At 39.0% G+C, this 25,568-nt stretch overlaps 1 protein-coding gene across 4 annotated transcripts in view; it reads left to right on the forward strand.

Moving 5' to 3' along the window:
- Positions 1 to 1,240: 1,240 nt before the first annotated feature.
- rnf19b (ring finger protein 19B) overlaps positions 1,241 to 25,568 on the forward strand; it is a 41,302-nt gene continuing 16,974 nt past the window's right edge. Inside the window, exons 1-2 of one of the 4 annotated variants that reach the window (XM_044335252.1) lie at positions 1,241 to 1,477; positions 19,976 to 21,298. In XM_044335252.1, coding sequence (XP_044191187.1) covers positions 20,637 to 21,298 — 662 coding nt within the window. In that variant the 5' untranslated portion in view covers positions 1,241 to 1,477; positions 19,976 to 20,636. Of the gene's footprint in view, positions 1,478 to 13,963; positions 14,075 to 14,473; positions 14,747 to 19,975; positions 21,299 to 25,568 lie in introns of those variants that run through there. The other 3 variants (XM_044335250.1, XM_044335251.1, XM_044335253.1) reach the window with 3 other exon arrangements.

Below are 25,568 nucleotides of genomic sequence, written 5' to 3' on the forward strand. Positions count from 1 at the left end.
AATTAAAGATAAAGACGTGTTGCATTTAAAGCAACAAGTCAACTTGAATTTGCCAAAGTGTCAACAAACTGAAGGTCGTGCATTGATCAGTAGGTTTGCATCTTATTTTTGTCCAACATTGACTCATCTTTAGATTCTTGTAGCCCAAAATAAAAAAAAAATGTCTCAAAGGGATTTATGACCTGCACATGTAACACCCTCAACCGTTACTATTATTACTGAAGGAAGTGCTATTGTGCAGTCGGCAGCGTATTGAGACCGTTTCAGTTTCTTCCTTCTTCCTGCTGTAGGTTAAATATAAACTTCAGTTCAAGGTATTTCATTTCTCCTTCATAGAGCTATTCAGTCTATTCACAGCCTGCAGATACTATTCTTATTTCAGAATGAAACTTGCAGCAGAAGGAAAATAAGCTTTAAAATAAAGACTGTTTTTTGGCTCATCAACATGATTTTACAACAAATTAAAGGTGATACACTGATAAAAATGAACGATTGCAGTGAAACTGGGGAAATACCAATGTTGATCTTGTCCAGTATCAACTAATCTTAATAAAATTTTATTTATTCAGCTCAAAATTACACATTTGTCTCAGCGCGGAGGACACGCCTATTTTTAAACTCTTCAATTGTTGGTAAAATTTTGAAGACAATTTCTGTTAAATTCAGTTAAAATCTCTCATTTTTTGTAATCTTGATAAAAACGCATGAACTTGTTTTCTCTCTAACTTCAAACCAAAAAGATAAAGTGCTTAAGATTGTAGATTTTTCTACACCATCTCTTCTGTTATGTCTGCAGAAGATGTACTGCGTCAGTGTGAACATGTCTGGCAAACAACAGGAACATGATGTTAGAGAAGATTTCTGATTGTCTGATATAAACATTACCAAAAAAACAGACAAAAGTCAAACACGTTAAGGCATAAAGTGTGATTCAGTCGGTGGATTTTAAGGGTCAAACCAGTCAGACTGTTGATAAATGCAGCTTTAAAGCACAGTGACCTTTTAAACTGAGCACAATAGTTTCTGTTTTACTTCACAACAAAACAAAACATTTTCCAGCCACTCTCCTTTTGTCCAGTCTTTCCCGCACACACACACACACACACATGCACATTTGGCTTTCCAGTGAACTAGCTGAAGCTCCTGAGGGGAGGCCATGCCACGGGGTGGGGTTTCCGTAATTGTCGACGGCGTGATGTCACCGACCGGGGCTTTCCTCCATGACGTCAGGGGGGGCGGGCAGCAGCAGCAGCAGCGGCGGTGGTGGCGGCGGGGCTGCAGCCAGAGAGAGCGAGCTGCAGAGATTACAGAGCTTCAACGCCGAGCTCCCGGAGCCCCCCAAACCCGAGAGCAGAGAGGCGGGCACGGTAACACGGGGACTGTTCCCACGTAGAGATCCTAGACAAGAGCGAGAAAACGCAGGGAGGGAAGCCGGGATAGGTGCAGCCCAGCCTCTCCTGTCGAAGAAATCCGGTAAGTGCCCGGTAGTGAACCCTCTTGTCTGTGCTGCTGTATGTTAGAGATGTCATGGATTTCAATTACCTGGATTTATAGAAACAGGAGAGAGTGATGCAACCCTACAATAACTGATTTTTTTTTTTTGTATAATTATTCACAAGCATTTATTATCTGCCAGTGAGGAGGCTCCATTCATGCTGAAAACAGCCAAATTATCATTACAGAAAGGACAAAAATCTCATAAAACATGTTAGCTATGAGGCTGTTACTGTACATGGAGGGATTATACAAATCCTGCTTCATGTCTTGAAATAACCAGAAACTATAAAAAAAACCAAAATGTCTTCATCTTCTGTACAGTCATTGTCCAAGTCATCCAGGATGTCTGAGAGTTAAACTGCTCCCCTAGCTTTTCCCCCTTAAAACATTCCTGTCTGCTCTGCCACTCCCCGGCTGATGTTTGGTCTGAGGACATGGTGTGTCTTTCCTATGAGGGGCAAAGTACATCTTTCAAACATGAATTTAATGAGAAAGCTGGATACACGAGCCAGCAGCGGAGCCCAATACAGCAGAGATATTATGATAAAGAAGCCTGTTAGAGGAGGTGAGGTAAAGGCACTGAGCACTGCTGACACTCAGGATGATTATGTGAATATTTTTGAGATTTATTTCTATTTGAGGCCAGATTTTGTATGTTTCAGCATCATAATATATTGTATTGTGTTCTGGTAGCGTTTATATAATGTAGGTTTCACGTGAACATCATTACAATACTATAAATTATTAATATTTCCAACTGTCTGGGTTAGAAAGGGTGAGGTCTGGCTCAAGTGTAATTAAATACCCATTAAAGAGTTGCACTGTCATAGGCACAGCTGTGAATTTTTGTAGTAAGTCGTAACAAGCTATTCTTTGTGTCCATGTAACCACTTTCATATAACAATAGACATGTTTTATAATTAAAGTATGACTGAATAACTCTTTATTTAACATGTTTGATTTAGTGTATAACAGATGAAAGTGTTAGATTTGTTTAGATTTAATAGATGATAAGTGTTTGTTGAAGGTGTTGACAGGTTTTCTCTTGGTTCTAATGCAGAACAGCAATTATAAATGATCATTATTTACCTTTGTTTTAACATTTTTAAGTGGTGAGTGGATGGGAGTTGACGTCGGGGGCAGCCGAGTGCTCATTCTGTGACTAACTTAGTTGTCTGAAGTGTACTGATGCAATAACCCCACCCGACTGAGGAGTTAATATGCATCAGTTCCACTTTTACTTTTCATGATTTGATACCAGAACTACAGCTCGACCAAATCAGCATGGCGGAAATTATTCAGACAATATTATTTTTTCACAGATATAACACATGAAATAGCAGCACAGCTAAAGATATGTTTGAGGTTGTTTGTTTGGAAACAGTTTCGCTATTAGATAGTTTGTCCACCATGAAATAAGAAGTTTCTTTTCCCCTTTGAGAAAAGCACATGTGAAATTCAGTCTTTCACATGTGAACTGAAACGTTTCACATGTGATGTTGTGATTTCACATGTGAACCTAAATTTCACATTTGGAAAGCACATGTGTATCTCAAAATTCACACGTTAAAAAAGACAACATGTTTTTAGCTTTACACGTGCAAAGGATAGTGTCACATGTGAAGTGAAACATTTCATATGTGAACTTAAGTTTCACATTTGGAAATCACATGTGTAGCGTAAAATTCACATGTGATAAAAAAGACAACATGTTTTTAGCTTTACATGTGCAAAAGATAGTGTCACATGTGAAGTGAAACATTTGGAAATCACATGTGTAGCTTAAAATTCACATGTGATAAAAAAGACGTGTAGCGTAAAATCACATGTGTAGCGTAAAATTCACATGTGATATAAAAGACAACATGTTTTTAGCTTTACACGTGCAAAGGATAGTGTCACGTGTGAAGTTAAACATTTCATATGTGAACTTAAGTTTCACACTTGGAAATCACATGTGTAGCATAAAATTCACATGTGATAAAAAAGACAACATGTTTTTAGCTTTACACGTGCAAAGGATAGTGTCACGTGTGAAGTTAAACATTTCATATGTGAACTTAAGTTTCACACTTGGAAATCACATGTGTAGCATAAAATTCACATGTGATAAAAAAGACAACATGTTTTTAGCTTTACATGTGAATGCAAACTTTACATGTGAAAAGGATAGTGTCACATGTGTTAAATGAAACATTCACATGTGATAAAAGACATGTTTTGAATGCAAACTTTTATATGTGAAAATCAACATTTCACATGTATATTTGAGCTTTTCCCTCCATATAAAACAAACATTTTACATGTGACATGATTTAGCATGTGCTAAAAGACATGTTTCAAGTTTTACATGTAACTTGATATGCACACATGTAAAATAATGTTACAAATAATTTAATATTACATAAAAGTTTGTGAAAGGCAACATGTTATATAATCAAAGTTGGGATTGTCTTTTAATGTGTGCAATATTGGTCACAATTAATTTATAACCAGATATAAAGGATCTGTATCAACAATGTGTGTTTGTGATGCATTTATATTAAAAAATAGATCAATATTAGCACATACATGATGCAGATTTTGCTGCAATTATTAGTCGATTAATCGATGAGTTGACTGAAAGAAAATGAATCAGCAACTATTTTTGTCAGAGATAAAAATAATTATTAGTTGCAGCCCTATTCACTGCAGATACAATCTAGTCTCATCATATTGGTGCATCACTGAAAGTACAGGCTAAGAGTTGTTTGCAGATGCTAATTTGAGCAGCACTGATGGAAGAACTGTACTGGAAACTAACCTTAAACCCTGGATATCTTAGTTCACATCTGGTTTCTGTGAATATTTTTTCATTGGCCCCAATTCTGCCTCAAAACAGCTCATAGAGTTGACAAGGAGAAGCCATTTAAGGTTGTTTCAGGACAGGTGCAGCTCTACAGCATATCAGATAGCTCACAAAACCAACTTTAATGTTTAATGATCTTAGGATGACATAATAGCATTTTCTCTGGTTTGTTTCTCAAGATTTTAAAGTCATCATTTGATAAACCGCAACATCTTTCCACATTTGCACTGTATTTGGTGTGATGGGGAAATAAAATCCTTCATATGATGATTGCAAAACATGCACCATATGTTATTATTTTGTTGAAAGTTAATCCTAACCAGACTGTCTTAAAAAAAACCAGCACATTTCATGCAGGATGTGAGGTCAAACAGTCTGATTTCTGTCCTCTCGGTTTGTGTCGGGAGCAGTTCCTCGTGCTCGTGACATGTGTTTGGACATTACCTCATCCAGAGGAGGGTTGGGTTCCCGTATCAGCACTCGTCTCAGGTTACAGACAATAGCTGGGAATTACACACTCAGTTGTCAAATGTACTGTCTGTATCCGTGCATTGTGCTGCCGTTTCCTCTCTGAAACCTGAATCTACACTTGTCCAGTTTACTACAGTTACTGCTGCTCACATCATCTGTCTCTGTGCAGGCCTCAGTATGTGTGGGTGGTGGTGGGGGGGTAGTTGTGAGTATGTGTGTGTTTTAATAGGTGGTGTAAAGGGGCTCAGAGGTATGCTCTTTGCGACAGTAGCGCCTGCAGGCCTGACATTAAACATTCAACAACTCAGCAGTATAGCTCCTGAATGCCCCCTCTAATTATAGAAGCTCCCAGCCTGATTCTCTCTACCTCCACCTTCAACTGCATCGCTCTGAACTCTCAATGTACCTCGTATGTGTGTGTGTGTGTGTGTGTGTGTGTGTGTGTATGTGTAGTGGTAGGAGGCGGCGGGGGGAGTGAGAGTGGTGTTAATGACACTCAATGTGAAAGAGAGAAAATGCTCCATCCCTCCATTTGTGTACCCATCTGCCTCCAACTGCATTTATTCCTTACGATTCAATGTTCAAGGTTTTCCTGATTTGATGATTGTTTTTGTCTATAAAACATAACAAAAAAAAAACAGTGAAAATTGGTCATAACAGTATCTTAAGAGTGAGGGTGATGTCTTCCAAAGTCATATTTTGTCCAACCAACAATTCAAAACTCAAGTACAAAAAAATAGACTGTAATGTAAGATGAAGAAAAGCAGCATTTGAAAACCTGAAACCATCAAATATCTGGCATTTTTGCTCAAAAATGATCTAAATGATTAATTGAATATTTACATAGTTACAATTAATTCTCTGTTGATCGACTAATCGATTCACTGATAGCGCTGTCCTATCTTGTCCTGTTTTATTGGTAGAATCAAACCTAGTATTTTTTTAATGTGTCTGTTGCACCAGAGTATTGAAAGCACTTAAAAGTTAGCATTGAAGCTTTTGGTCAAGACTTCTTTGCATACTCAAAGATTTCCCGATTAAGTTTGCAAATTTTACATTTTTTGCCTGAAAACAAGCAAAAGAAAAATGTTGAAAACAGGAACGAGCGTGGATGAGATGGACGCAGCTGTTGTTAGTCGACTTAACGCAAATAACAGCAGGTTACAGCAGGTTTTTAGAGCTTTTTGAGTGACATTTTTCAAATACAAGTAATTACTTGACCTATTATTGATATAAAACATATTGATTATAGCATATTTCTTCAATTAACATTAACTGAAACCAGAGAATGGTGTCAAACTGAATAATGAAGTGAAACGAACTTGCAAATCAGTTTGATAATCAGGCTACTGAAACTCAAAAATATCCATTGATATCCAGCCCTTCTCATCTCATCTTTGTATCAGAGGAATATTCACAAATATGCTTCCACTTCTTCAACAAGCACTAGATTTTAAGAGATCCTTCTGCAAATTCCTCTTAAATTGAATCCATTTAACCGATTACTCAAAAAATTCAGTGACTTTTCATTGACAAAGAGTTTCTTTCAGTCAGTAATAAACAGAAAGACAGAGGAGAGATTACAGACACACTAGTTTCTGCCGTCGTGTATGCAGCGTCATTACTGTGTCCATATGGAAATTGTCCGCCGTTCCAACTGTTCCACTTCCAGTGAAAAAGGGTGTGTAAACATCATCATAGATAACACATCTTCAACCACTTACTCACGTACACACACACACACACACACACACACACAAACACACATTTCAAATGTCTTTCAGATTCATTTGGTGTTCATTTTAGGGTGTTAAAAGAAACAAAAATCTTAGGGTGAGCAACATTTTGCCAGATATTTGGATGGTTTTCTTGGTGAGAGGTTTGTTCTCTCACTTTCTCTCTCTCTCTCACACACACACACACACACACACACACACACACACACACACACACACACACAGTGCATATCTTGTGTGTAGGCTGTATTCCAGGGAAGAGCGGACCATCATTTCTGGTTGTGAGCATGGTTTTTCCACAGAACGAAGGGCTGCTTCCCTTACGGGTGATATCATTCCATCAACTCGCCCACATGTACGAGCCAAAATCTAATCACTTTGCTTACAAAATAACAGCCTATATACAGCACCTTGTGTGGGTGGCTCTGCTGGTCGCAAAGTGTTTCTTGTCGATGTGTGAAATATTGACAGTAAACAATAAGTACTTCATGTTCTGTGCGAGAGTAACTTCAGCTCTCTTCAGGCTGTGTTTGACTAAATAATGATTCTAGTTTCATCCAACTAGATTTTTCCATGAACAAATACTGTTACTGGAAGTGAAACAGCTTAATTTTATGACCGTAACAGTCCACTTAAGCTTTCAACTTGAAAAGGCACCAGCAATGACTGATCATGGTATCTTGGACTTCTTGGTATTTTCTACAGACCGATAAGGTGTACTCTTTTTATCTACAGCTGCGTCTGGCACCATTCTGGTGATTCAGTGGAGCAATTGGCTTTGTGAATTAATGTTTGAACGCATGATGAACGGGCAAGAGCATGAGACACTTGTAAAAGATTGTGGTGTTGTTGTAAACAGCATTCGGAAGTGTGAAACTTAACCATTAGAGAAGGATCTTTTGTAGTATTAATCACCACTAATTTAAGGCAACTCTCTGCTCACAAAATCCAATTGGAACTGTTGTGGATAGTTATTGCGTGTTCATATTACTATTATTATTACATCCAGCCGAGCATTAATATGAGTTGGTGAACACTTGTGGTTTTCTCTGGTGGGTTTTAGTTTCAATATTGGTTTTGTGCTATCGTGTGAATTCAGAAGACTTGGATTGTAGAGCATTGGCCTTTTTTTTTTGCTCCACTTGAAGACCATTAAAAATTTAGTTTCCTGTTCATTCCAGTCGCTTCAGAGAAAGGCTGGGAGATGTGCCAGCTAAGTTGCTGTCTGTTACCATTTATGCAAACATGAGGGTAAGAAATTTATTTGTTTTTAGCCACGCTAGCGGAGTAGTGAAGTCTAGACTGAAATATCTCAACAATGCCATGAAATTTTGTACATACATTCATGGCGCCCCGAGGATGAATCCCACTGACTTTGGTCATCCTCTGACTTCCCTTTAGCGCCACCATGTGGTTGACATTTGTAGTTTTGAGTGACATTTCTTGACAGTTATTGGATGGACTTCCATCAAATTTGGTGCAGACATTTGTGTCCCCATCAGGATGAATTGTAGTAACTTTGTTGATCTCTTAATCATTCGTACCTGCAAAACTAATGACACTCCCATCAGCCTCAGCTGTACTCAGTGTTTAGTGCTATTTAGCAAAATTGTAGCATGCTAACATGCTAAACTAAGTTGGTGAACCTTGGTAAACAGCAGCATTTAGCTCACAAAGTCACTAGCATGGCTCTAGACTTGTTCATTTTAGTGTGAAAGTTCATTTTTTAATTTGGATATTGAAGCTTGTGAAGTGTTCATCAGTCAAAAACTAGTGAGTGGACCTTAAAGATGCAGTGTGTAGAATTTAGTGGCATCTAGTGGAACAGACTTGGCAGAAATGGAATATAATATTCATAAGTATGTTTTAATTAGTGTATAATCACTGGAAAATAAGAATTGTCATGTTTTTGGTACCTTATAATGAGCCCTTTGTATCTACATAGGGAGCAGGTCCTCTTCCTCTTCCTGGTTGGACACGAACCAGGGACATTTATATTTAGTTATATTTACCTGAAAAATTTCCTTTTACCTCCACTAACATCCTATCTAGGACTACAGTTGGACTGAGCAGGTCTCAGGTGTGAAAGTGAATGTGTGAATGTGAGTATAACATCTGGATGTTGAAACAGGGCAGGGCCGTTCTGAATAATTAATAAAACGAAAATGATCCTAAAGTTTTAAGGTTGTCTGATGAAGGCAGCTGTGTGGTAAGAGACTGCGGTGAAGTCACCCAGAACACTGTGAATCAACACTGACTCATGAGGCTAGCACCCAGTTCTTTCTGCTCTAATGTGTCATTATAACCCAGTTAATCAGTTGTGATATCTAATCTGTGGGACTCAGCCGGTCCTTCTGCTCACTAGAAGCAGCGTTAACTCGTATGTGTGTGTGTTCTTGTATTTCTACGAGAACCAAATGTTCTCACAAATATACAGAGATCCTCCAAAGTGAGGACATTTCGCTTGACCTCACTTCTTTAAAGGGAACATTTTGCCACTAATAATGTGGATGTGCAATCTGTGCTGGTGATATTTGTGGTCCATTAAAACCCTAACGACCTCAGGGCTGGATGATGCCTGACAACAGAACAATGAGTACTTTAGTGTCCTTGGGAAAGTGCAGGTAAAACAATAAAACCCCATAATAACTGTGCTCACTAGCTTTCATTAGCTACTCCAACCAGGGCCGTCATGCATTCAGTATTTCTGACAGGGCACAATTTTTTAATGCAGATATTGTATATTATATTAATGTTCATATCAAGTTGTCACCAGTAATTATCTGCGTCGTGTTCTATGTTTATCATGAAACTGCTCCCCCTATCAGTACCTATCTAGAACTTCTAGAACTATAATGAATGACACTTAAATTATTCACAATAATTATTTTCAGTAAAATGTTAATAAAAAGGTTTTAAACTCAGCAGTAACATTAGCTGGTTCACTAACCAGCCAGATGTTGATCATTTCATGACTGCTCACAAACATGTAGCTGTTTTACTTAAACTATATAACTCTTGACTGTTTGTAAAAATCTCTGTATGTAATTTTTTTTTTTGTTGACAAAAACAACAAACAAGTCATATTGTTTCATGACATGAGCTGAGATCGGTTGAAGTGAATTATTCTGTACGACTTCCAGAGCTGCAGCTTAGCTCTACAAGCTCTGCTGCTACTGGAAGGAACCAAGTTGCCCAAACAGAGAGGGGGGACTTAAATACAGATCAAAACATACAGAAAAGCGACTCTTGTTTCTATATTATATTATAAAGGCCCGTTGTGAAAATAAACTTCAACAATTTCTAAAGCCATCCGATCTTAAGAATTCGAGTCGGCACGTGCTTAATCAAGATGAATGGGCACGACGCCATGAAGACGTGGGTCCCTATTGACAGCCTGGCTGCCAGTTTTAAGATCAATTATTACTGTTTCTTGTATGAGTTTTTAATCCATGAAGGCTTTATACGTATAAAACGCCCAGAAAAGTGTCTATGGGCCGACACACTATTGCCCTTCTGCAAAACACTACTATGCATATTCAGTGGGCTGCATAACGCAGAAGCTAGAAAACTCTTTTTGGCTCATCAGTGGGAGTTACAGGCAGAGATTGAAGTCCTTATTAGATTATTAGCCACATAAAACCTTTGTCTTAGCTTAACAGTCTCCAAACAACCATTTTCACCTTTATACCTAAATATAAATATCATTTCAAAATAAAATGTTGTCCTAGCATCCTCCAGGGCTCCGATGCTCCAGTGGAAGTTACAACTTTAGACATATTTGGGTTAAACCAGGAGTGTTTGCAAAATACAGGGCCTATTAGCTGATAGTCTCTAATTAGCTCTCCCCCAAATACACACACACACACACGCAGGCACACATAATGCATTATGGTTGAGCACGGGACCACCTGTTCTGGCAAAAGACTGTCGGCCCCCGGCTCTCTCAGATTAGCAGGGTTTTTACTAAGTATCACTACAAACAAGCTAAGAGGCTGAGCTGAGCCGTCTGCTGGACCTCAGCTCTCTCTGTCTGTTCATGTTGAAACAATGTCATCAGTCAATTTGGATCACAGGCTTTTAGCTGACGTTCCTCTCCAAAGTTGATAAGATGCTCTTGAACTCTGGGGGCAGCAGCAGGCTAATCAGTTTAGTCTGATTAGTTCTAAGATAACTATGTTTTTGTTTTGTGTGACTGTGAGTGACTGTATGTAAAGGCTAAATCTAAGTTTTTGTTATTTGTGTGCTTTCGGTTGAGTATTATAAAAGTTAATCATGTGAACATGTTTTATAACAAATACAGGCTGGTAAAGTGGTGTGTCAGGGCATGTTTTTCCATGCTTGGTTTGAATTAATAGCGGCATGTTAAATCTGTGCTAATCATAAATATACAGTATTAGCACCAAGTGTTTTTGTGTGTTTGTTGACAGTATGTATAAGGGTGAAGCAGCATGTTTGTGCATCTTGTGGGTGTGACATTTTTAGGTATTTTAGTTGGTTTGAGGTATTTAGTTCCTGCAGCAGATCTGCAGCAGCTGAAGCGTAGAGCAGGAAGAGGAACAAAGTTTGGTGCCAGAGCAGCCTGTTTTCCTGGGAATCTGCAAAACGCAATAAACAGGATTGAAGTTCTCAGGAAACACAAACCTCAGAGCATTTAATTTTATTGCGTTTGGCAGAAATGCAGAATGAAGAAAAACAAACACGTGATGTGATTATATGAAGGAGACGTGACTGGAGAAAGGCTTGAGTGTGTAACTGTTCTTGTACTTTGAGTATAGAGCTGCAACGATAAGTCAGTTTAATTGATTAGCTGCCAAATATTAAATTAACCACTAATTATTTTGATCATTGATGAATCATTTTGAGTAATTTTTTTAAGAAAAATGTGTCTAAATTCTCTGATTCCAGCCTTCAAGTGTGATAATTTTCTGGTTTCTTTAGTCTTTTATGACAGAAAACTGAATATTTTTAGGTTGTGGACAAAACAAGGATGTTTGAGGACGTCATCTCGGGCTCTCTGGATTAATTTATTGATAATGAAAATCGTTAGTTGCAGCCCTGTCTGAATATTACTTTTTGTGCTATTTTATACATTTAAAGAGGAAATGTTGTGCTTCTTTCTCAGCTGCAGTTCTAGTTCCTTTGAAGATTCAGATTTTACATCTAAAATATATGATCATCTTATAAAATACGAAGCATTAAACTTCCTAAAAGCTTGAAAAGTAGTTAATATCATATAAATAAAATATAACACTCTGATAGGGGCCATTAAACATAATGAGAACTTTTCGCAGAAAATGCTTCTGTACTTTTAGTACAAAAAATTTGAAAACAGGAAATTTACAGAGTGATTTATTTACTTTATGAGTATGATCTATGAGTCTTTTGTTCTACAGTTCACTGCAACAGGTCAATGGATCTCTGTGTTTGTTTTCTTTCTGTCATTGAATACAACAACAAACAACCTACTTGCTTAAACCTCACACACACCTAGTTAAATATTTCAAGATATAATCAGTTGACAGAAGATGATGATTGACTAATGTTGTTGTCGCATACTTTATCTGTGACTATGTGACAGAGTTTTTCCTCCATTACTTCACTAAATTCTTGTAAAACTGAATTGTTTGGATTGTGCCTGTGCATATATATGTGTGTGTGGACATTCACAAGCACATATATGTACTGTAGTGTGCACATGGTGTGTGTGTGTTTGTGTGTGCTGCCGTGTGAATCCTGTGCAGACGTGTCGACGCTGGCAGTGAATCAATCTGTTGCATAACAGCAATCAGCCTTCACAGCAGCACACCTGTAGCACACAGCCGATTACTCTGAAGCTCATATCTGTTTGTGTGTGTGTGTGTGTGTGTGTGTGTGTGTGTGTGTGTGTGTGTGTGTGTGTGTGTGTGTGTGTGTGTGTGTGTGTGTGTGTGTGTGTGTGTGTGTGTGTGTGTGAGGCCAGTCTTTCTTCATTATTGTCTCTCTAATGTGGAGTAACCTGCCAGAGGAGCGTACACCAGCTCAGTCTGTTCAGTCTTATAAACTCTTATTAGATGTTTATTTGTCTTATTTAATCAGTTAAATGGCTTCTTTGATTCTTAATTTTTTGCTCATCCTTCATGGTTAATTTATTTAATAAACATTGTATTTCTTATTGAGACATTTCTAATGAATGTCTTGTTTTTCTGTAGTTTTTATGCTCAGTAAAGTGCTTCTGAAACTGGTGAAGATGCTGCTACACTGATATTTTTCAGTGTTTGCATATGCCTGCATTTACATACTCAGGCTGAAACTAACGTTCTATTAATTGATTAATTGTTTAGTCCACAATATATTGGAAAATAGTGAAAAGTGCCCGTCACAATTTCCCAGAGCCCACGGTGACGTCTTTAAATTGGTTGAATCGTCCAACCAGCAGTGTGACGGATGTGCAGAGTGTGTGCAGCCAGTTGCAGCATGTAGGTTGGCCGTGCCCTGCAGCGAGAGACTCGAGGATCCCAAAGTGCTGAGGCACAGATTCACCGTCTAAAACAGAACAGTCTGTCTGAGAAGAGATTACCTGCAGAACATATCAGCCTCTCTCTCTCTCTCTGTCTCTCTCTCTCACTCTCTCTCTCTCTCTCTCTTACTCTCTCCACCTTTCTCTCTCTCTTGTCCAATTCAGAAAAACTCATTACGAACTTGAAAATGGTCCATAAAGTTTCATTATAGTGGTTTAGAAACACTGAGCATTATAGTTTTACTGTAACATCCTATAAAGACACAAGATTAAAAGCCTCACTAGTGGCCTCTACAGGCTGCAGTGTTTAGTTCACTACAGTATGCGTACGTTGGATTAAACATTAAACAACAACATGCTGATGATAAAAAATTATCAGCAACTGTTTTCATAATCGATTAATCATTTTAGCAATATTTCAAGAAAAAAATGCCCAAAATTCTTAGATATGATGATTTGCTATTTTTCTTTTGACATATATAACAGTCATTTAAAAAGGTTCTGGACGGTCAGACAGGCAAAAAAAAAAAAACGAATTGAGAGCATCACAGAGGGCTTTAATTATAATTTTTCAACATTTCATAGACAAACAATTAATCAATGAATGGAGAAAATAATCCTCAGCAGATTTTATTACTTTACAACATAACTTGTCATGGACAAAAATGTTGATCTAGTGGAAATTTAGATCTGTTTCGTGTCCTGGAACAAAAGTCATGCTGCCACCTTCATCTGTATGAATCATCCTCTGGGAATCATTAACAGCTTTACCACCTTTCATGAGCATTTTTGCCTGAAGTTTTCAAATTAACTAAAGTATTAGACAGCTTGAGCCAATCAGGAGAGACTTAGAAAAATCCCAACCTATAAAGCAGCATGTCTCTGCTTTGGGAACGTAGAGTGCCGCAGTTTTTTCCCCATCCTACCAGCTTGTTAATTGTGGTTAATTGCATACACCTGGCACAGCTGGTTGGCAAAGATGAGAACCAGCAGGCACCTTCATCGTGAGAAAAACCAGAGAAGGTGAGAAGTGGTGTTATGACACAAGATTATCTGTGCATCATGGGAATTACCCAACTTTGACCAATCACCTCACTTGGAAGAAGCTGCTGTGAAGCATTCAGCAACAGTTTTATCTTGGTCCAAGTTAGGGTTACGTTGCATGATGTTTATCTTCAAATGAACACACACAGACTCATGAGCATTAGTTTATTTCCACTCAGCTTTTTGTTGCCATGACTGAAAACTAAAAACTTGAGTTTTTGGATGAAGTGGAGCAACTTAACAGAATTTTTCTCTGAAGCTTTAATATAGAAAACAGGTCTGAGAGTGCGGGGGAGGGGTGGTGGGGGGAGGCAGTGCATAAAAGCAGCCTTAGTAACGTTTGTTTGTGTGTGTTTGTATGTCTGTGTGTGTGTCAGAGAGAGACGAGAAAGAGTGAGACACTGAAACAAGAGAAAGGATAGAAGAAAGAAAAATGCATTGCAGTGCATCGAGAGTGTGAAGAGGAGGTTTAGTATATGTGTGTTTGTCTGTGTGCACATTTGTTTTTGTGTGTGTGTGTGTTAGAGCTGAATTGAGCAGCAGTGGAGTAGGAGGACAAGTGTGGAACAAAGTGTGTGTGAGCGTGTTGATAACAAATCTAGTCCAGATTGTGAAGCTCTCAGGCTGTTCAGGCCCATCTGCCAAACCACGGTATGAACACACACACACACACACACACACAATTTAGCCCCCACTCATAAGATTTATTTATCTGGATTATTACTCAAAGCATCAGCATCATTATTCAATCATAAGTGCACATTTTACATCATGTGAATACCATCAGAGAAGTAAAACCATCAGGGAAAGAACCAAAGAAATCTCTCATATCTAAAGACTGAGAATATATAATAATTCTTACTATATGAAGGAATATTATGTTTATTTAATTAACAAATGCCAGTTTGCAATTCCTACATGTTCATGTTAATGCTGGTGAGGTATTTCATAAGGAAATGTTTAGTTAAATTCTCTCAAGTGCAAAGATTTTCACCACTAATGCTGCTAAGTTTTAAACAGGAAGGACAGAAACAGAAGACCAACAAATGTTTTGACATATTTCATCACTGGTGGCAGCGTGGTGCCTGAACTTTTATATCGATACCAAAATGAAACTTTTTTGCGACACCTCACTTTGAGAAATATGAACATGTAATAATACTCATAATGTTTATTTATATAGCACTCATCAAAATCGGTGATTACAGTTTGCTTTACAAAAGGCAAATGTAAAACTGTAAAAATCGATAAGTGAACAGTTAAAAGTTTCTCATAATTTCAACAAAATCCTTTTTTTTTTTTTTTCATTGAACAAAACAAACCACAGTTGAAATAGTCTGAAATTGGCTAAATGAAAAACTTTCTTTGGAAAGTTCCTTATTTAAATCAGGAACTATCCTGTGAAAGACAAGATTACAAAATCTGACCAGATATGTCAACTTCTGGTACTTTTTAGTTTGTTATGGGCACATTTCAGTCGAAACCAGAAAAATATGAACCTTTTTCACAGTAAAGATTTTGGCGTTTCATGGCAGGAAAAGCACAGGTGCAAGTAATAACATTAATTATGGCTCATTTCAGTGAACTGCCCCTTTTATGTACAACATCTGGGCTGTGGAATCGATTCACCAGCTGTACGTATTATTAATGTTATAATAACATCTAAAATATAAACAATAGGGTCCAAAAGTCCAATTATCCATTCAAATGAATGAGAGTTTAATCTTTAAACATGAGAAATAAGCAGGCAGATAAAATAATCTAACAAGATGTGAAAATCTGTCTTTCAGATGTGCGTCGTTTGATGTTACCTACTCTGAAATGTGCGTGTGTGTGTTGTCATCAGAGACGTCTGTTAGGGAGAGAGGCGTTTCTTCATCAGGGCGTTTAGGCAACTTGTTATCATGAAACATTAACAAACTTCTGTTGAATATTTTGACACAAGATGAAAGTTTCACCAGTTTGATTCATGTATCAGGGGCCCAACTGAGATTTTGATTGCTGGACCAAATGGGAGTCCTGTATTGGAGCGGGATGAAAGCTTCACACACACGCACACACACACACACACACACACACACACACACACACACACACACAGATCTACTGTTCGTGTTTGTCAAACAGCGTTAAAATCAAAACTATGATCTCAACACAAAAAAAGCATCGAGCACTCAGCGGCTTGGTACTGTCCAAATATCACACAGCCTCACAGATGGCAGCCTTTGTGTGTGTGTGTGTGTGTGTGTGTGTGTGTGTGTGTGTGTGTGTGTGTGTGTGTGTGTGTGTGTGTGTGTGTGTGTGTGTGTGTGTGTGATGCTCTGGGTGCAGCAGAGGCGAGGGCTATTACAAACTCAGCTGGTGTGAAAGTACATTTAGGAGCTGTGGGCTTTTTTTTTTTTATACTTACACACACATTTCGGTGAAGACCTAGTTTGACCTTGAGATGAAGGCGAGTGATGGTGGTTGCCAGGGTAACCGTTATTGAATGTGTTGTTACAGTATGTAGGTGTGTGTGTGTGTGTGTAGAAATAGATGATGAGTGAAAAAAAAAAAACCCATTATTTACTCGGAAAACCCCTCTTTTATTGATTTATGACTTCAACTCAGATGTATTTTTGCTTCCTCTTTCTGTAGCCAGCAGCGTGTTGGCACAGTAATGTAGGTTATCAGTATCTCATATCTGCTCGAAGGCTGTAGATACTGAACATAGCGGCAGGTTGACTACTTCTTTGTTTTTACTTCCCGGTAGAGCATCAGAAGCGTCTCTTCTATCTCGGTGAGGTATCAGGGTGAATCACAACGGTGAAACCACCAAAGTTAAAGTCAGTGTGAAGCTGACGATAATGAGCGGTTTAGATGAATATTCTGACTATAGTGAACGCTGGAAGTCTTCTCAGGACTCATGTGGATTTGCATTAAAATGCCTCTCATGTCAAAATTGCCCAAACTTGATCTTGGGATTAAAATTGGTCTCTGACATTGAAAACCACTTTCTCTTCCCATCATTAATTTAACTTCCTTGGGTAAAGTAAATGTTTTTTTTTAAGCCATTTTCCTTTTAAGCTCTATTCATGGTTTGTGGGTCGGTCAGTTTACAACTTCTGGTCCAGACCGAAAACATCTCGACAGCTACTGGACGGATTGCCATGATTTTTTTTGTTTTTATGCAGACATTCATGACTTTTTCCTGACTTCTCTTCTAGCGCCACCATGAGACAGTTTAAAGTTTTTAGTGAAATGTCTCGACAACTATCGGATGGATCGCCATGAAGTTTGGTGCACACATTCATGTCTCCAACAGGATGAGTTGTAATAACTTTGGTGATCTTCTGACTTTTCATCTCGCACCATTTGTTTGTTCACATGAAAAGCACGTCTGAAGGAGTGTGCAGCCACCTTAAGTCAGTCAAATTCTACACATAGTGGCTTTAAAAATGTATAAAAACACCAAAGTTATGTAAAAATGTTTGTTAAACATCAGTGCCTCGGTTCTGTTTTCCTTATGAAATGGAAATTATTTTTTAATTACTTTTTAGCTTAGCTCTGTCTGCCTGCTGCTTAGTGATTGGTCAGATAATCTGCCAATCAACTGACGCTTTGACGTCAGCATTCCCCTCTGTTTGTGTGTTTGTGTGTGTGTGTGTTCATAATCAGATTTTTTGAACACTAAGTCAGCCATTTGCTGGTCAAAAAGAGAAAAACAGAAAACATCTGCTCCGCTGTGGGAGAGTGTTTGTTCATCTTGAGTGTTTTTGATTAAGTTTAGTTTCGATCATATTACCCGTAACATCATCTGACGTTTCCACCTCTGTTTAGTTTCTCTGCTCGTGTCACTGAAAACTTTTAACGGTTTTTTTTTTCAAAGATGTCGACTTTTCAGGAATTTGTTTTTGCTCGACGACGATGATGATGATGATGATGCATTTTTAACATGTTATCTTCAAGCCATCGGCTGAATCTAAAACATGACAAACAGAAACACGCCAGCAGAAATACACGTACAATTAAAACATAACATGTCACTTAATAACACGTTGGAGCGTTTAAGTGTCTTGTACAGACACTTCTGACCTCACACAGCTTGTAATTGTAGTGGAGAGACGGGATATAATTATCATGCGTAGGTGTTTGTATGTGTGCATAATTATCACTTTTCACTTGTGTGTGTGTTCATTCAGGGATGTGTGTGTGTGTGTGTGACTGATGATTTTTAGCTGTGTGTGTTCATTTACAGATGTGGAAAATGTCTTGTGTGTATGTTTCTGTGTATATGTGTTTATGTGTATGCTTGTGTGTGTGTGTGTGTGTGTGTGTGTGTTTGTGCATTTTGGGAGTGTATATTTACATGTGTATCTGTGTGTATTTACCAGTCTATGCTACGTGTATGTGTGTGTGTGTGTGTGTGTGTGTGTGTGTGTGTGGCTGATGGTTTTTAGCTGTTCATTTACAGATTTGAAAATGCCTTTTTATGTGTTGTATGTGTTTGTTTTCATATCTGTTTATTGTGTATGTGCGTGTTTTTGGATTTGAAAATGGGTTCATGTTTCTGTATATAGATATATACACATAACGTGTTAGCATATGAGTGTGTGTGTGTGTTTGTGCATTTTGGGAGTGTATATTTACATGTATATCTGTGTGCAATAATTTGCTAGTCTATGCTCAATGTGTGTGTGTCGTGTGTGTGTGTTTTCATGTCTGTTTTATTGTGTGTGTGTGTGTGTGTGTGTTTTGGATTTTTAAAATGTCTGTATGTTTCTGTATATATAGCAAGAAAAAGTGTTTCTGTGTGTTTGTGCATTTTGGGAGTGTATAACAAGTATCTTTGTCTTAGTCTTTTACCTGCTTATTTATCTTACCTATGCTCAGCTTTAGGTGTGTGTGTGTGTGTGTGTGTGCGTGCGTGCGTGCGCGTGTGTGTGTTTACTTCTGTCTTTGTGAGAACAAATTTGAATTTTAGACCTGTTAGGGCTGTTTGAGGGTTAAGACTTGGTTTAAAGGTCAAGGTTAGAATGAGGTTTGCGGTTTAGTTGTGGTGGTTTACATTAGCGTGAAGGACTAGTGAATGCATTATATCAATGAATGTACAAACACGTGTCTTTTTATGTGTGTTTTCTTGTCTGTTTTTATTGTGTGTGTGTTTTTGGATTTAAAACTGTGTGTATATTTCTATATATGGAGAAAATATATCTTTCTTTGTGTGTTTATGCTTGTGTGTGTGTGTGTGTGCGCACTCATATTTAAACGTGTATCTGTGTGTACTCATTTACCAGTCTATGCTCAACCACCGTGTGTGTGTGTGTGTGTGTGTGTGTGTGTGTGTGTGTGTGTGTGTGTGCGTATACGTGAGTGCCAGAGTCACAGAGTAGGTCGCTGTTTGCCTCGCTCATAGTGAGCGTCACCATGGCAACGACACCAGCAGCGCAGTGTGAAGTGGAGGAAGAGCTTGTGGTGCTCAGCGTGATGGAGAGAGATAGAGAGACTGGTTTCACATAAATACATGATTGGTCAGGCTGGTTGATGATGTCATGTATTTAATTGGTGGTCTAACTCGTTTCCCTTTTATAGAATTTTGTCCTATTTAACCTTTTTTAATTTTGGAGCAAATATGGCGTAACATTTTCCTGTATGTGTGTGTGTGTGTGTGTGTCTGTCTATTTAAATGTAATTAGCCCAGATAGATTGTCAGTTGAGGGTAACAAGAGTTAATGATCAAATCAAAACTCAGGAAGAGCAAAGCAGACAGAGAGAGACAGAGAGAGAGAGAGAGAGAGAGAGAGAGAGAGAGAGAGAGAGAGAGGCAGAGGGAAGAAGAGAGGTGTGTGTCATACTGAGCATGCTCTTTGTGCTAACTTCCTGCTCTCTTCTTCCTGACAGAAAAAAAAACGGATTCAGAGAGACCGACGTATAACAAGAATGAGAGGAAGACGAGCAGAGAAGAGGACCTGAACGCAGCTGAGGAGAATTAAATCCAAACTGAGGAATTACTGCAACATTCAGACTGAACTCTGGATTTTCCTGTTACATTTTTTTTTTTTCTTGTCGTCTCTTTTTTTTTTTTAAAGAAGGAGAGCCGTTCATTGAAACAGGCATTCATCTTTTTATTTGACAGTGAGAATCACAGTAATGTTTGACCTAGACAGCTGCCTGGGAGATGAAAGACTAGGTACTTTTTCTTCTTTGTGAACCTTTTGACCGCCAAGTTTGACAGAAACTCTGGGAGCCAAAAGGGATTTTTTTTTTCTCACTTTGAACTTGCGCAACCTCTTTCATTTTCTGTTTTTGCTTCTGCATCGTTTCACTCTGTCTTTTCCTGGTAACGTTTGCATTTTTCACAAAAGGAACAGAAAGAGGTAAATGACTCAAGTTTCTCTGTCAGGAGCCTGAATAGCATTTGTATTCCAGTTTGGCTTTCATAAGGGGACAAATCCTCCCTTGTGTGTGTGACAGTGTGTGTTTGTGTAGCCAAGTGTCCCTCTGTGATACATTAACGTGTATCAGGGGACAGTAACCTGCCCTGTTTGTCTCTTCTGGGAAAATGGGATCAGAAAAGGACTCAGAGTCGCCTCACTCCTCGGTGAGCGGCGTCCCCAACCCTAAGTGCCGTGCGGCGGGCAAACGCCAGGGCCGCATCTCCTTCCACAGCCTCTTCCACAGCAAACGGGGCTCACGAGGCAGCAGGGGCCCCAAAGGAGCGGCGGCCACCCCTTTATCCCACCATCACCACACGCAACAACAGCTTCTCCCCTCTGCCTTGAGCTCAGCGCCCGCCCAGGCCTCTGCTACGCCCACCACGACCACCACCACAGCCGCCACGACCCCCCAGGACGCTGCCTCCAGCACCCCCTCTAAGCCGCTCTCCTCCAGCCAGCCGTCCCTAGGTGGAGCTCCTTCCTCTGGGGAGGCTAACCTCCTGGAGTGCCCCCTGTGCCTGGTGCGCCAGCCCGCTGACCAGCTCCCCGAGCTGCTGGGGTGCAGCCACCGCTCATGCCTGTGCTGCCTGCGCCAGTACCTCCGCATCGAAATCACCGAGAGCCGAGTCCAGCTCAGCTGCCCCGAGTGTGCTGAGCGACTGGCCCCGCGGCAGGTGGCGGACATCTTGGATGACGCGGCCCTGCTGGAGAAGTATGAGGAGTTCCTGTTGCGGAGGTGCCTCGCTTCTGATCCAGACTGCCGATGGTGCCCGGCGCCAGACTGCGGGTAAGAAACATTCTAGGTGCTGGTCTGGATCTGATCTGGCTCATGTTTCTATAATATCATCAACTGCTCTTATCTGAAGTTTATTTATCCTGCTGCACCGCTGCAGTAAATAGCAGCCGGGCGTCATGTGTTCAGTGTAGAGCTGCAATTAAGGATTATTTCCATTATCGATTCATCTGTTGTTTATCTTCACAACTAATCAATCAGTCGTTTAGTAGTTTAAAAAAAACGTCCATCACAAAAAGATATTAAAGTTTAGATAAAAACTGGAGAATGTTTGAGATTTTCACTTGAGAAAAAGACGGTTATTCGATTATCAAAATTGCTGACGATTAATTTTCTGTCAGTTGACTAATTGAATAATCAGTCTATTGTTCTAGCACAGGTTCAGTGGACTGTGTGAGTATGCAGGGGACATTCAGGCCAGACCTCAGAGGAAAAAAGGGCTGTTTTAAGGTTGGAAATGGGGTTAGAATAACTTCATGAAGGTTACTGGAAGCATTCAAGGTGCTGGTCTGGGATCTGGCTCATCCGTGCCACTTTTAGCTTTGTTTGTTTCCATCTTCCTGTTTCTTTGATATTATCAAGTGTCTTCAACTGGAGATTAAGCTGAAAAATATGAAAAAGCTTTAGAGGAGGTTTCACTGGTTTTTGTCCCGGAAATGAAATGAACTCTGTTGCTCTTTAGTGAACTCACCTTGTGCACTTTATATAAACAAAATGTAACCGTGAGAAACGGAAATGCACTGTACGCCTGAGATGAAAAGTGAAATGTAGCAGAGCCTTTATTATCAGATAACAGATGTTTAATTAAATGCAAGGAGTGTTCCCGCAAGTCATTTCACTTCTGTGAAATAACATGTTTTCATTTAGGCTGGATATATAAACAAAGTTATATATATTAAGACTGTGATACTTGAAGAAGTGACTGCTTTAACTTCTGGTTTTGACTGAACAAGGCTAGTAGCTCATGTTAGTTAATTTTTAAGTAAGTAAATCAGATAAAGTAGTGGTTGTTGGTTATCAGGTCAACCCCCGATAAAAGTGTATTTTTACAGTTTTATAGAAATACTCCACACAAACTGTGCTCACTAATCTTTACTGTATACTTATTTGTTCAGTTTGAAGTCAGTTTTATTTATATAGCCTAGATAAAAAAAATTGTAATGCATCTGTGTATCATATGACATCCTCTATCCTTAGATCCTCAATTCAGATGAGGAAAAACTCCCCCCAAAAAACCCTTCGACAGGGACAAATATGGAAGTCGCAGTTGGGTTATTTCCTCACACTTCGTGCTGTAATTGCCTGGATTACAGATTAGCACTATTGCGTAAATGACCGTATATCTCTCTGTCAGGTCAAAGGGAACAGAAACCAGCGTGACCTGCTCATTTAGAAAGAGACAGACAGGTCGAGTAAGCTGAATGCGAAAGTTGAGAAGAGAATCCGTAACTGGGTTAGAGGGCTGCGTGTCGGAGGGGGGGGGGGGGAGTCAGATGGGTTTGGTGTTTAGCTCGGGCTCTTGTTAAGGTTTCTGGAACAAATGCGAGGCGTTTGTTTCATCATAGAGAGCAGGAGTGATTCATTGTGTTTGTGTTTGTCTGCTTGTGTGTGTGTGTGTGTGTGTGTGTGTGTGTGTGTGTGTGTGTGTGTGTGTGTGTGTGTGTGTGTGTGTGTGTGTGTGTGTGTGTGGAAGGAGAAACAGATATTCAGTGATTTTTTTTTTTTTTCACTGGTATGGTTTTGAACAGTAACTCAGGTATTGTCACAGGGGAAGACCGTAGCGTTTCTGCGGTATCTTTGCAGACATCTCGCTCTATAAGTGTGTCATCCCCCCACACATAAAGTGTGTGATAGGTGAGAAAAAAAACTCAAAACTCTTGTATACATAGAGGTACATTCAACAGATCTTTCATAACACTGGAATAAGGCAACACTAGAGGAAAGACATTAAAATCAAAAGGATTAATTTTACATAGTGAGACAGAGGAAAGTTTATGGAGTGTTTAAAATCATAGGAGTTCATCCTCTGGGGAGCATTAAAGCCAGGCTATGTAACTTTTGAAAAAAGAAATAAAACTTTTTTATTCTCACTAATGAAAAGATTAATTTATAAGGAATAAAAGACATCCTTGCTCAATCCTCCTGTAGCTTATGTTTGCTTGTGTTAGCATTCATGCTGACATCACTGAGTCAGTTCAGTGAATGTTAAACTCTTCTCTACTTGTGTTATTGTGTCACAGATAACCTTTCACTGTTTTTATTCTAATGTAAAACAGGAAGGTAAACCAGCGTAGCACACTGTTATGTAATATCACTTTGATGCAATGTCAGTTTCTTGGCAGTCTGCTCATTTGATTTTAATAGTCCAGATGTAGAAGTGGACATGTTTATCTGATGATTACACTACAGGAAGGGAATCCAGGGAGTCACCAAAACATCAGAGTTCATCCTCTTGGGAGCGTGAATAACCGAAACAAATTCCACAGAAATCTGGCCGACGTTTGTTGAGATATTTTGTTTCTCAAAGAAAGACTTTTACAGTAACTCTAGACAAAAAGGTCTTCTATAATCCTTTGGGGACCATGAATATTCATGACAAATTTCACGGTGAACAACTGAAAAAACAACAGTTACCACACAGAAACGTTTTTGTAGTTCCTTGTTTTTTGAAAGAGCTGTTATGTGCTCAGTTCAAGACTGAGCCTGAGCATAAATCTATGTGTGGGATCATTTTTACCCTCAAGTGGGATGAAAAAGAACCACCAGAGGCATTTATGATTGATGCTACAGGTTGTTTATCTCGCTATACTTTCTCTCTTTTACTGTATTGCTTTCTGTAGGATTGTGCTGAAGACATTCTGGCCAGTACTCATTGAGAAAAATGGCGATTTTAGGGTTGAAGAAGGTATTGGTGATAGGTTTTGGGTAAAGGTTGTGGTTTTAAAGTGTGACGGTTGTGAGGGTTAGGGGAAAAACACAAGGGACAGATTGTAAGTCAATAAAATTTCCTTGTAATAAAAACAAAAAGCACAACCAAAGTGTGTCTGTGCGTGTGCGTCAGTAGTATCATAGGAGGGGAGGCCAAACGGTGACCTACATATTTACTGGGACAAAGCTTTTGTCTGACGCCAGCATTGACTCACCCCCATTTTAAATCAGATAAGTTGACTAAGTCCAAATTATTATTCACAACAAACAGCCTGGGCAGGAGGCAGACACACACACGCACACACACACACACACACACACGCACACACACACACACACACACCTGGGAGCTGCAGCTTCAGACTGTCAGCCACTGGAGAGGAAGCTTCGACAGAAACAGCTCAATAGGTGTGAATTTCTTCGGTGTAAGTGTAAATGTAATGTTTATACTTATAGCTGAGAATGGGCTTATTGTGTGTGTGTGTGTGTGTGTGTGTGTGTGTGTGTGTAGCATCTTTCCCTGCTTGTGGAAAGTCATGCAGATGAGACCTGGTTTTTGTATCTCATCTTTTTTGATAGTTATCCAGCAAATAATATATAATACAGTAAGAGACAGATGGAAAATACAACAGTCTTTCATAAACACTCAGCAAATCTATCTCTCTATCTGACACTGTTGATTTAATTCAAAATTTAAAGGCTGCCTTCTCCAGTACAGTAATATAAATAAATGACATTAGAGTAGATAAAAATTAATGGTTGTTTGAAGTTTACAGTAAATTATCTGAATTACACAGAACAGGACAGCATAGATAACCTCCCACATTATGCAGCTGTTCTGCAGATGATAAACTCCTAAATGATATTCATGTGAACTAAACTTTTAAAGCTGCACTATTCAATTATTTATGTATTGTCAGCTGATTAAATGACTGTGTTATGTGAAAGATGTCACTTGTAACGACGGAAAAGAGAGTTTCGACCCGACTCTGTGATTTCCCTCAGCTAACAAAGAATGTTTTAGCATCTTTTGGCTCATTGTTTGTGTTTTACGGCCCACAGTTTCACTCTCACTGCTTTCAGAAGAATAGTTTCCACATGTAGGCAGCTGTTTTCAGCAGAAAAGGGCTCTAATAAACCCACTGTACACAACCTGCCAAACAGCAGACAGGGAAAGTTAGCGACTAGCTGGTGAACAGAGTGGAGCATTTAGCTGCTTTCTCATTTATTTGAGACATGTTATCTTGAGCTAAAGGAGCTTTTAAAAACTAAACCTTAAAATGGAATAACATAAAACCTTTTGATAAGCATCAGACAAACTCACTCAACTGAAATT

This window comes from Thunnus albacares, chromosome 19 (genome assembly GCF_914725855.1).
Source record: "Thunnus albacares chromosome 19, fThuAlb1.1, whole genome shotgun sequence".
Lineage (NCBI taxonomy): Eukaryota > Metazoa > Chordata > Actinopteri > Scombriformes > Scombridae > Thunnus > Thunnus albacares.